Source organism: Caloenas nicobarica, chromosome 1, assembly GCF_036013445.1.
Source record: "Caloenas nicobarica isolate bCalNic1 chromosome 1, bCalNic1.hap1, whole genome shotgun sequence".
Lineage (NCBI taxonomy): Eukaryota > Metazoa > Chordata > Aves > Columbiformes > Columbidae > Caloenas > Caloenas nicobarica.
Window position 1 is genome coordinate 13,854,986 of NC_088245.1, and position 12,769 is coordinate 13,867,754.

General features: G+C 36.9%; 1 protein-coding gene across 1 annotated transcript in view; it reads right to left on the bottom strand.

The window, feature by feature from the left end:
• The window catches only part of FBXL13 (F-box and leucine rich repeat protein 13), an 84,462-nt gene that overhangs the window by 14,348 nt on the left and 57,345 nt on the right, over positions 1 to 12,769 (bottom strand). Inside the window, exons 16-19 of the mRNA XM_065658322.1 lie at positions 12,287 to 12,406; positions 11,030 to 11,156; positions 4,114 to 4,197; positions 3,844 to 3,903 (exon numbers count right to left, since the gene is read on the bottom strand). Of these exons, the coding sequence (XP_065514394.1) occupies positions 3,844 to 3,903; positions 4,114 to 4,197; positions 11,030 to 11,156; positions 12,287 to 12,406 (391 nt within the window). The remainder of the gene's footprint in view (positions 1 to 3,843; positions 3,904 to 4,113; positions 4,198 to 11,029; positions 11,157 to 12,286; positions 12,407 to 12,769) is intronic.

The following is a 12,769-nucleotide window of genomic DNA, read 5'->3' on the forward strand; positions in this document are numbered from 1 at the left end:
GGAAATAACATTTTCTAACTTATTTGTACGATTTTAATTCTGTGTAAATAAGACCTGAGGACACACACAAGAATCAATGAAAATATAAAATACTGAATTGCTGCTCATTAGATGCGCATCATCTGAGTTACGAATGAGGAAAGATCCTATTTATAAAATATGTGGTCACATAAGCATTTACAGACTGTTATAATGCCTGGGAACAAGTAAACAAATTAGCACTGTACAGTCAACATTATTTTTGGCATTTTATAACTTTCAGCAATTTACCTTAGCAGCGTTAGTAACGCTCTCTTAATATGCATTTTCTTTTCACATAATTTAAATATTCTTTATATAATCAAAGGATAACCAAGATGTGCAGCATGCAATCGGGTTAACTCTACAAATTTTCTGTAATATTCTTAGATTCAGCTTACAAAAAAAGGACTTGCCATTTCATTTCAAGTGACTTCCTCACCTGTTTTTATTCCTGCCCTCCCTAGATCCATGACAACACAGCTTCTGTAACTCCTACCTGTACTCCCTGCTGATGCTTTCTTCCTCTAAAAGTTCAAATTCATATGGCAGACAAGGAAAGCATAAACACTTAGTTTTTCACAGTGTTTATTTTGAACTTACTCTGTGTAGTGAGACAACTGAAATAGTTTCTTAGCCATAACGACAGCACAATGCAGATGTGAATATTCTCCTCTGAAAGCAGCAGCACCAGCACTACAAGACTTTCCATGAGATACACAAGATGTACATACTTGGTCAAAGTTTTGGTTAAAAACATGGACCTTTAGACAGAACATTCACGAGCGGCCAGTCAGAATTATTCCTAAAGGAGCAAATCCTTATAGCCTGACGTGTATGTTGGGCAACAAGATTCAATCCAGATGCGTCCCTTGTGGTGCAGCAACAACTGACTCATCCTTACAATATATGGCTATAAAATGATGGATGTTGGAGCTTTATAATGGAAAAAATGTGGGAGCTGAAGACGGGGATTACGTGATGGCATTGCTTGTACCTGCAGCCTCACAATCTGCAAGTGTTTATGGGCATGAAATTTGTATAATTAAAAAACATGATTTAAGCATTTCTGCTATACATGGTTAGGAACAATTCCCAGTTACAGTAAAAAGTGCTCTTATTTGGATGTAAATCCTCTCTCCTACCTAATAAGATGGATGGATCTTTTTTCTGCTGTAAAGTTACCAACTAGCATTTATTTCTTATATTGCTCTGAAACAGAAAGCAGTAAATCTATGCAATCATACTGAATTTGTCAAAACTTCAAGCAACCTGTGAATTTCACAGGTGAACTATACATTTTGGAAACACTCATCTCCTTTTCTTCATTCTCAATTTTCAAACTAGGTCCATTTCACACCCACTAGATTACGTATAGAAGTAAAGAGCAAAAAGTTGACCCCTGTCCACCCTTTTCACACCACTTGCGATTGAACAGATCCCTGTCGTGTTCCCTCAGTTGTCTCCTTTCCACACCGTGGGTTCTGCACTTGTCTGTTCCTTTTATGGAGATTGTACCAGACCTCTGATCATCCCTATTACCCTCCCTGAAGTTTTTCCAGTTTCCAGTGCAATGCTTTACCCATAAAAAGAATTATAGTAACACCGCATAACGGATTTTACCAAAACAAGATAATTTAGTCTGTAGTTACTGCTGTGATGGTAGTGTAAGTCTAGTAAATATCTGTATGGCAAGTGTTATTGTTGACATTCATTAAAAAAAGCAAGAGTCAGTAAATCAGAAATATAAAAAAATGTATAAGGATTGTAAAATGAAATTCAAATACTGTATTCTTAAAAATATTTCCATGATAATTGCTGATTATTCAAAAGATAAAATGTTTTCTCACTGTGTAATTTCATAATTTATCATCAGGGTAAATAAATGTCTTTGTGGCAACTTCAATTTGTCAGTTGCCTTTCTACACATTAATTAATTTCCTGTCTGATTACTTTATAAAGATTATTGACTCTGGGAAATTTCTAAGTTCATAGGCTAAGTTTGAGATCAGAACACTAAACAACACATTTTTAACCTAATCTTTTTATTTTAAGAACAATATCTAGCTTTATGTTGCCTGGATCCGCTGTCTATAATAACAATTTTTAAAATAAAAACAACAAAAAAAAAGAAGCTTAGTGAGACTCAATACATGCCTAGCTGTGAGCATCATGAGATCTTTAGAATAAGACATCAGTATTTCAAACACGTAGTTTAAAACACAGTCCATTTTCTAGCAGATTCCTTTCATCATTAGATATTAATAAATTAAGCATTTGACGTTTTCATAGGACATTTTTTAAGTTTTTTATTCAAATAATGACACTGTGCAATTTGTGCTAATTTTCCCATAAAACAGCTAAGCCATCTATTCAATCCGGAGAAGATACACATGCATTTCTTTTTGAAATACAGTTTGTTATTTTTAATCATAGTAGTCGTACCATTTATGCTGGTAAGAAATATGCCTTTAGAGGTATATTAAGACATTTCTGTGTCAGTAAGAGATATGGTGTGTAGTAATATATCAGCAGCATATGAGGAACCAAGTGTTACAGATTAAAAGAAATTCAACTATTTCATTGAGTGAGTCATGCTAAGTCATCTAAATACGGCACTCAGCAAATGACCGACTAAAGAAGCAGAAAGCAAGACCTGAAAGCCCGCACCAGCAACAGGAAACATATCTTCTAGACAGAAATCAGTGAAGGATTTGTAAAGCAAGAAAGAAATAATAGTACCAGCAATTTAGATTGCAGTTTGCACAGTATAATTCACTAGAAATTGGGGCTCTTGTGGAGAGAATTTCAGAGTCAAGCAGAGGGCAAAATTCAAGATTAGAATAATAGAAACATAGAATCATAGAATTGTTTTGGTTGGAAAAGACCTTTAAGATCATCAAGTCCAACCATTAACCTAACACTGCCAAGTCCCAGGCTTATCTCTAGTGAGCCTGGTTTTATCTCTTTCCCCCTTCAAATCTAGTCTAAAGCTCTTTCACTGAATCCCGATAACTCCTGTGCAAAGATCCTTTTCGCACTTTGAGACAGGCGTACCCTGTCTGTCACTGGCAGGCCCTGTCTCATGTAAACTGACCCATGATCCAAAAACCCAACATTCTGATGGTGACACCAGGCTCAGAGCCAGCTATTGATCTGCTGGCTCTTCCTGTTTGTTCCCTCATCATTCCCTGGGACTGGAAGGAGAGAGGAGAACACTACTTGTGCTCCTGAGCCCTTGGCCAGCTGTCCCAAGGCCCTGAAGTCTCTCTGGATTGCCCTTGGACTTCTTGTTGCAGCTTCATCGCTGCCTACCTGAAAAATCACTAACAGACTGTAATCTGAGGGCTGTACCAGGCCAGGAAGCTTTGTCCTCACATCTTTATTTCTGGCCCCCTAAGAAGTGGGTCTGGTCTGCAAATCAGGCCTTCTGTTCCCTTCAGAAAGGAGGCTCCAATGGCGATGACTCACTTTTTTTTTTTTGAAGCAATTTCGACGCAGGGTGTATCGGCGACACCTCCAAGCCGGATGAACCCTCGTGCTCATCAGTGTTCGGTTACACTTGCAGAGCCTCATGCCCCTCGTGCAGGGGCACCCGGGGAGGTGGGGCAGTCACAGAGGAGACACACCTGCTGCACCGGGCAGGAGCTGGTCACCATCGCCTCCTGTCCCTTAGGTCACTGTGTTCAGACAGACAGAGAGAGGGCAAGGAATCCTCCATATCGTGCGTCCTGTCTGCCTGTCAGGCCTGTCTCGGGGCAGGCAGGGGGTGATTCCAGTGTCTCTCTCCCTTTTGCACTCCCTGGTACTCCCCAACCTGCTCACCTCCTCCCGGAGCTCTGTCAGTTCCTCTACCTGGGTGCACCTCCCACAGGGCGCTCGCCGCTGCCGTCCCGTATCGGCATTCATGGAAGGAATGAAAAAAAATGGAAAGGAATGAAAGGGAAGAATAATTTGTAAGAGTGACGGTGTAGAACGGTGTAATGAAGAATGAATGATGACGTACAGGGTAAAATAAGATCAGTTTTGGACATGGTTAAGTTAAGGAAACAGAGAGGCTTCCAGGAAACACCAAGAAAAGAGGTGAAGTTTTACCTGAATCCCGGTATCACTGATGTTTTTGCATTCTGATAGAGAAAGTTGCTTTATTTTTCCACGGCGGCCAAGGGCTCTCAAGCCCTAAAAAATTCCAGAAAATTTAAATTAAAACTTAAAAAAAATAAAAAGCAATACATGCAATTATATGTAATTACCTTTAATATGTTAAAATGGTCAATAATATCCAATGCCTGTATATTAAAGCTTCTAAGAATTCCATCACCTTTTAAGACATTCTCTTCAGCAGAACACATATAGTTTATCTTTCGATTTTTGCTTGAAGTATGTACAAGTTTTAAGAATTCTTTGCAGAAATAATTCAATTGAGAAAGCAAAAAAAAAAAATCTTCCTACCTGTTCAGAAAGAAAGAAACTGAAGAAAAGTAGCATGATGTGAAATACTTAGACAGGACACAGACCAGGAATCTCATAAAGCAAAATACATTTACAGACCCTCCAAAATTTAGGGTTGAAACAACTTTTCACAGATTTTTTGTTGGAAGAACAAAATACTATTTGCTATGATGAAATAATATCTTAAAATTTCTGCCTTTATGATTTGCTTACCAGTGAGGGCTTTGTGGCAACAGCTATGGTACGAGACAACATCTGAAACAGTGCAGTCACACTCATAGGTGCATGAACAACCCCCGTATTCAAGACAATAGGGAGTTGAAAACTTCGGTAAATTCCTGGTTTAGGAGTCCAAAAGGATCTGAAAGTGTTTTGTGATTTTTACTGCTTGTACACCAGGAAACGGGACCATGTTCTGATCTATTCTGAAGGAGAATTAAATGTTGATTTTGTAAAATGTATTTTGATAGTCACAGCAGATCTCTGTGCTTCATATCAGTAAACTTTACTGAAAAAACAAAGTTATCACTTCATTGCATATGGTTAATAAATTATCTACAATTAGGCAGTGAACAGCACTGCACAGAGGAAATATCTTGAAAAAATAAGCACATGTAAATAGTGTCTGGAATCCAGATGTGGACACTGTAATGATAATGCTAGAAGAGTGCGGCTAGAGTTCAAATTTTGCGAATTCCTGAAACCTCACAGGCTGAATAAAAAGGAAAAAAGGAACAATGAAAGAGATTTCCAATCCCAGCTACTTAGGAAAACAAAGAAATTTGCATTTTTCTCAGCAGACAGAGTTATGTGGTGACCACTATTTTCAATAGCTTCATGAAACTATTAGTATACAGATTTCAAATTTTTGTTGACCAGAGCACTCCTATACAAGACCAAAAAAAAAAAAAAAAAATTTGTACTTAAACCCCAAATGGGTTTATGTCAGAACTTGAATTCCTTACAGCAGAGACTGACAGTGATAGGTGTGACCTTATAGACATAATTTCTTCTGCCTTTTTCTTTATTTATATGTGGTATCACTTTAATATACATGGTGATGAAATATTAAATAATATTATAAAGTTTTTTTGCTATGTAACAACTAATGCTGCTATGACTTCAAAGTTAATTTATAATTTTATATAACTAGAGTGACATTGAATCACAGAACAACTTTTTTTTTTCAAGGAAAGTCAAGGTCTCCTTTGAGGTGTTACATTAATAATTCCAGATTTGAGAAGGGAAAGAGTGAAGACATGGAAGACAGGGAATGTCATTAGGAACTGTCTATTACATAGAAAAACTACAAAACTTTTACGTTTCCAAAAATAAATCTCTTCAAACAAGCTCTACACAGGAAGTTGAATCTATATGAAATTTTTAACATTACCTTTGTATCTAACATATATAAAAAGGAGCTAATTATCACTAGTTTTATTAGGCTTCCAGATTTATTCAGCAGTGTTCCCTCATAAATAACATCAGGGATTCCCATCCAGGATACTGACCTATTTTCAGAGACTTTTATCTTTTACACTAAGCCTCCTGGCATTTTTTAAAGATATGGTCAGAGCTATCGTATTATGATTGGAACTCCTGGAAATGGATGCTAGCAAAACAGATACTGTGCAGCACACAGATGAGGATCACCCACTCTATCTGTCTCCAAAAGTATATTTCCCCTTTAACATGAAAAATCATCCCATCTATCTTGGATCAATTGTCTTTTGCCATGGAGAAAGGGAAGACGTCCTGCATCTCTTGTATAGCATGTATTAATATATAACCATTTCCATTTAGAAAATAACTTTAAAAGAAACTATTTATTCTTCTCCAATAGCTGTTTTTTTTCAAAGCAATATTTTACATTTTTGTTCTGTTGCTTTTACTTTATTACGTGAGGCCTACAAACATTTGCAGAACATCATTTCTTATTATTTCACCATGTTTTTTGCAGATGAGAAGATCAGTATCGACTGTACTGGTTGGTGAGGGTCTCCACTTGCTAAAGACAAGAGCCGCCGGAGGCGATGGCATCCCAAAGCACTGCTCTTTGTTATTGACATTCACGAGCTGCAAGTCTCTGCCTTTCTACTGCAGACTGCAATGAATGTACCGTCTCCCGCTAATAATAACCGTGCGCTACGCTGTTTTAAACATCTTCTGAGGTTTCTGCTCACATATCTCCCTGTAACCCTACAGGTCAGCATCTGTAACGTATCTTTACATTCCAGAGACACACAGATGTTAATTCCTGCTCATTCCCCAAACCAAACAGACTGGCCTCAAAGTGACTGTGATGTTGGAAGAGAGCTCTTAGGAGGCATCTCCCACCTTCCGTTTCTGAGCCATTTAATATGAAATGGCTCACCTTATCCTCTCGACTCCTAGATTTCTGTACTTATTACCCACAGTCAGGCACCAGTTTCATGAATTTACTAGAAGAGAAGAGTGTCACTCCTGTGTGCAGTACATTTTGCTAATAACAATGCATATGTGGCAGAACACAGTTCAGTTTCAGATAGCAAAAACCTTCTCAAAAATCAATGTCCTTAAGCAAAGGTTGCTCTACTATTTCCAGTACCAGAGCTAATATAAAGGTGAGTTGGATCTGTTTCCAGGAACTGTAGAGACATTTTTCTACTGCAGTGCGGAAATCCCCCTGTACAACTTCATGTATAATGCACACCATAAAATTTAATTTCTGTACCTAACGTCGTTCGCAGTTAGACCAGAACATAATTTATGAAATACAGTTGCCAATGTTTCTTTAAGTTCAGACAACAGGGCTTCCATTGTAACAAAATGTTCTGTAAAAATATCGAGCCAGATTTTCAACATTGCTAAGTGCCTTTAGTTCCTACTGATTTGCATTGGGACTCAAGGTGTTCGCACATCTGGCATCAATTATAAGGACTCTCTGTGTTACTATATCCTATTTTTAAGCAGAACTAAGTTTCTAAGTCTCCAGGTGAAATTCTAACTTCCTCTATTTTCCCAAGCAAACAGGAATGCTAACATCTGAATTTGGAGCCCACTTTAATACATTTTAACATTTCCTTCTCCCTGCCTTGGGAATGCATGTGATTTGTCACATCCTTTCCTTTGCAAATAAAATGCTACTAGTTCATTTGCAGTCTGGTTATATCTATTAGACCTGATAATATTTTTTTTTAACCTTCACAGGCTCTTCCTCAGTCTCACTGGCCTAATTTTCTAACAGACCAAAATGTGGAGCTGGGCTATGGATTCAACTCACTGTAGATTCAGAATCCCACTGAAAATGCACAGAAATTACTCTAGAAAACTGTGGAAAGCCAAAATGCCACTTCTGGGGTGGTTTTTTTTCCTATTTAGAAACTTTTTGTTAAAATATTAGTAAATATTTATGTTGCAGCTTGGCCTTCAAGGCCAGGATCTGAAGACCATGAAGTACAAACAGATAAGAAAAGAAGCTGAGTTGTTTATACATCCATACAACCGCTGCTCCAGAGTTCCCAATGATTACAAATTATTCTCAACTTTAAAGAGTAACTACACATATCACACAAAAAATCTGTGACTGATTAGCTGACTTGATTCCACAGACAGTTCTTGAGGAGGCATTTCAGCCAGAAGAGAGAATGAGGCCCTAGATTATTACGAGAGAGAATTTAATGCATGACAGTCATCACAGAAGAAAATGCAGAAGTAAAGAATATTTCTCTGTATACTTCACATTTCCTTTTTATCTTTGCTTTCAGAAGTGAATCAGGGTTCTTGTCATTTTCAAAGCATTTTGCATGTTGTTTAGGTTTTAGGTTATTTTTTCTCTCTCATTATTACACTGCATATAATTCACCACTGATATGAAGGTCCCTGAGTCTATGTCAGGGCATCTACTGGTTTTGTTGCTGGATCTTCTATATAACTCAGGAGTCAAATAAGTTTCTTTAACAATTCCTTTAATTATTCCTTTTAATACTTTTTCTGTCTAAATCCTGCTTGATTTAAGACACTTCCTTTGAATGTCCTGACACTTCTATGCTTAATCTGTTTTTAATGTCCCAAGAAGATGGGTGGGCCAGGCCAGATGCGTGAGCAGCTTGTGTTGGAATGAGGAAAGCAAGGCAGCTGCTCACTTTCAAAGCTTCCAACGCTGTATCATATAGACATCAGAAAAAGTTCAAGACGTTTGAACAAAAATATGGAGAGTATGAGAATAAATCGTATAAATGAAGCTGCTTCTCTAACTCACAGAAGCATTTCCACTGAGTCTGCTATTATCAAAAAGACAAGTATGTTTCGGTCCTAAACGCGAATGTTTCCAGCTTCATAATAGAAACTTAAAGACCTTGCATATATTGTAAATACCTTTAAAATTATATCTAAAATTACTTATGATATTATCTATGCATTCATGAACATGTTCACCATACTCACAATTTAGAACACTATGGTTCCTATTCCAGGGAGTTTAGAAGAACAAAATTTGAGAGAAACAATGAGGGATAGGGAGCTAGCTAGAAAACAAAAGGGAGTTTTCTCAAAGAATTTAATGCTATTTTTTTCAAAGAACTCAACATCTTTGGTCTGTCATTGTGGGGGGTTTTTTTTAAAAAAATAAATGCTGTCACTAAGTTGCAAATCTTTTCATTTCTAAGTCTCTTAAGTTGTTTGTAACTCTAAGAAACCAATTTCTAGTACTTCGGATAAAATCAGAACAAATGTCCTTCCCACTATTAAAAAAAGTTATTGAGACTTAAAAATGTGTGCCTGAGACAAATCTGTAAGAAAATCTGATTCTAATGTAGCTTTTTCCCCATCCTTCCCTTAAGCATATGCCATCCTTACTGCAGTAAATTCTGCTCTGCAGAATGATTCTGCTGTCGTTTGAAAAAACAGAAAGGAGAATTCTCTTGTGTAGTGCAAATCCGTGTAGCACATTCTACATCTTTCATACTGAAGAGCAAGGGAGCAAAAGCAACAGAGATCTGCTGCACAGACTGTGGGAAAGCATATGAGGTTTGCAATTTTTCTTTACCAGCACAGCATAATGCTGTTGATTGCTGCACATAAAACGTTGCGCTCTCTGCTACATTTTTAAAGCAATACTTACAGAATTGAAATTGAAATAGATCTTCATACAACTTCCTCTACATGCTAACAAAATATATAATATAAAGTCAAAGAATAAAAATAGTAGCTTGTTACAAAGCAGACAGCTAGATTTTCTTTTATCAAATAGAGTTTGAAGATTAGACAGTGTATTTTTTATACATGTCTGAATGTTATATACTTCAACATAACAAACAGCAAGAACCATAACAGTTTTGTAGCTAGTACTAGCAATCAGATCAGAAGTTACAAAAAAGATAAATGGTCAGTTTCTGGGTTAATTGATCTGCCTTATGGGAGAGAGAAAACTGAAAGTCTGAGAAATGCAGAGTAAGCAAAAGAGCTTGGCTTATTGCCGGGGTCATGGGTTGGGCTGTGTGAAAACTGGAGTAAGAAACAACACAGCATTTTAAAAGAATGGCTGTGGCAGGCAACGAGAAAGAAAACATTTACGTTGAAACATTGTGGGACTGTAACTCAAGGCAGCATAAATTTCACTCAGATATGATTTTTATGATATTTTAAATGATCACATTCAATGAAGCATTCTTGGATTTCCCAAACCTCTTTATTTAGCTTAATTTCGTTTTAAATTTTTCAGGCCTCCATTAAAGATACAGGCATTTTAATTATTTTTTAACATTTTAATTACTTTTGCACAAACTCTGTGCTATAGCCAAATAAAGTTCTTGGTCAGAATTCCGTTTGAACACTGACTGAGTGAATAGTCTCTGTGGCAAGTTTTCTTCACGAGGTTTCTCCCAGATTTTTGTGTTCAATGAAAAGAGTTTGCCCCAAAAGTAAAAGAAGCAGCAGAACTGGCTCTGGACCCTGCACACAAGGCAAGACCTGCCAAAAACACTCATGCGGTTGCCTGTGATGCTTAACCTGGCTCCCACACTCGCTATTCTGCTGCCCAGAGTCTTAGCAACTTGACACATTAAAGACACCTTGTTAGTAATTCTTTCACTGGCAACTATTTTCCAGACCACATTATAGAGCAGTGCTTCTGCTACAGCTAATGTTCAGGATTTTTCACCATAAAATCTAGTTCATGAGAAACACAATTTTTAGAAATTTAAATTTTTAAATAAAAATACCAGGTTTACAGTCTTTCTCAGGCCTAATCATCCTAGAGCAAAAAAAAAATCTGCTTAATAAACATTCTTTTCAGAGCAGCTTCCCAGCAGCCGAACTTCTTCTTTCTGACCATTTCTGTTGCTGTTTCTCTTTCAAATAAAAGAATTGTCCAACTTAAGAATTACCTTTCATTTGTTACTGTCTCTACATGGGCTAATAGTATACTATACACATTTCTAAAATACGTTTTAATGACATTGCAGCTCCACTGCTTCATATCCATGCAATTTTTTAAATAAATGGATTCTTACTGCATTTTTTTTTCAGAAAGCCTAAATAAATAATAAACACACTCTTCATTCTTTAATCATATATATACCATATCTGAGATGCTGGTTCCAGAGATATCAAGGGATATCAATGACGACATATTTCCCAAGACTTCAATTCCAGCATCAGTGACATTTTCACAGTAACGCAGATTTAGGTAGGTCAATTCATGACATCTAAATTAAACAAAAACCAGAAATGTCAGCTTTCCACTTCTGTTATAGAAACGTAGTATATTTTTGTAATAACCCTTGCTAAGTTTTTTCAGGGGATCTATGAAAATAAGCACTTCAGACTTCTGATAGCTACCCTACATAGGCACTTCCATGGATTCCACTCATGCATAAGCATCACAAATATTTCAAACCATGAGCAGCAATCAAATCAAAATATGGAAATCAAGGAGCTCTATTACATAGAAGTATTTCTTTAATTAGCTTGATGCTTGACTTCTCCCCATCTCCAAATCTCTCGTATCTTGCACAGAACTTCACAGCTTGATACAAGGACAGAATTCAGGACCCCATGGCTGTGCCCACACCCAGCTACAGCTTTGCAAATAATGCTGTACAGTAAATTAAGACATTGGAGGTTCTGCAAATCAGCACTCACCATACGCGGAAACCTGATTTTTGCTGCATAATAAAGAACTGTAAACTGTATCTTCCCATAATCAAACCAGAAGATTTAAGAAATCTGACTCCTCCAGCAAGGCATTGATGCTCAGAGCTTTAGGGGTAACACTCCACCATTAAACCAGAGAAAGCACTCCCCAGCAAGCATGCTACAATTAATTGCAACTACTGTTAGAAAAGCATAAATAGGGCCCTGCTGGGAGGTCTCGTAAAGAGTGGAAAGACTGATTCCAATCTCCTCTGGAGATTTTAAAATTGTCTTTTGATTGCCAATGCCGATACTCCTTCTGAGGAACTGCAACTGAAGAGGTTTAGCAATAGCGTGCTTTTTGCTTGTGAGTATTTATTGAGTTTACAAAAATGTGACTTATACATACCAATCTTTTAACGCACCTTTGTCGCTGACAACCACCATTTAAGCACTTTTTTCCCCCCTAAAATTAAGAATTCTCACATTTCCATATTTATGTGGATGAATTCCCCATTATATAATGCACCATTTTTACAGAGATTCACAATGCCAAAAGAGACTAGTCATTTATCTAGTACAATTTTCTGCATATAATTGGCTGTATAATTTTACCCATTTATTAACATATTAAGAACTTTAACATTAGAAATATACTGCAAGTCTAACCACACTAGAAAAATGTTGTACTGTATTACAGTACCTTTGTGCTATTTCTGTGACAGAAGCATCAGTGACACGAATACAATTAGTCAAATTCAGCTCTCTTAGCTTAGCTCCTGATGAACCTTGTACAAATGGCCTTACACCTCCATCACTGATTCTAAAAGAGAAATGTAGGCAATATTTATAATATGTATTTTTCCTACTCCATACAAGTCAATATAAAATTTGCATTCAGCAGCCTACATTGCAGATAAGCAGAAATTAATAAAGGTATTTTTTCAATAGCCTTTTAAACCCCAAAAAAGGAGTCAGAATAATTAATGGCTCAATTAGAAAGATGCTGTTCTCTGGAACCACTGAAAACCAGAACTTTCTGGAAAAAAGTTTAATGAAGATTATGAGAATTGCTATTAGTTCCAACACTCAGATGTGATAGCACCCCAAAAGGCAGAGCTTGGAAAACACATCTAGAACGTATCAGAATCTGTTTAATCATTTCAGAGCAATACTTGTTTTAGTA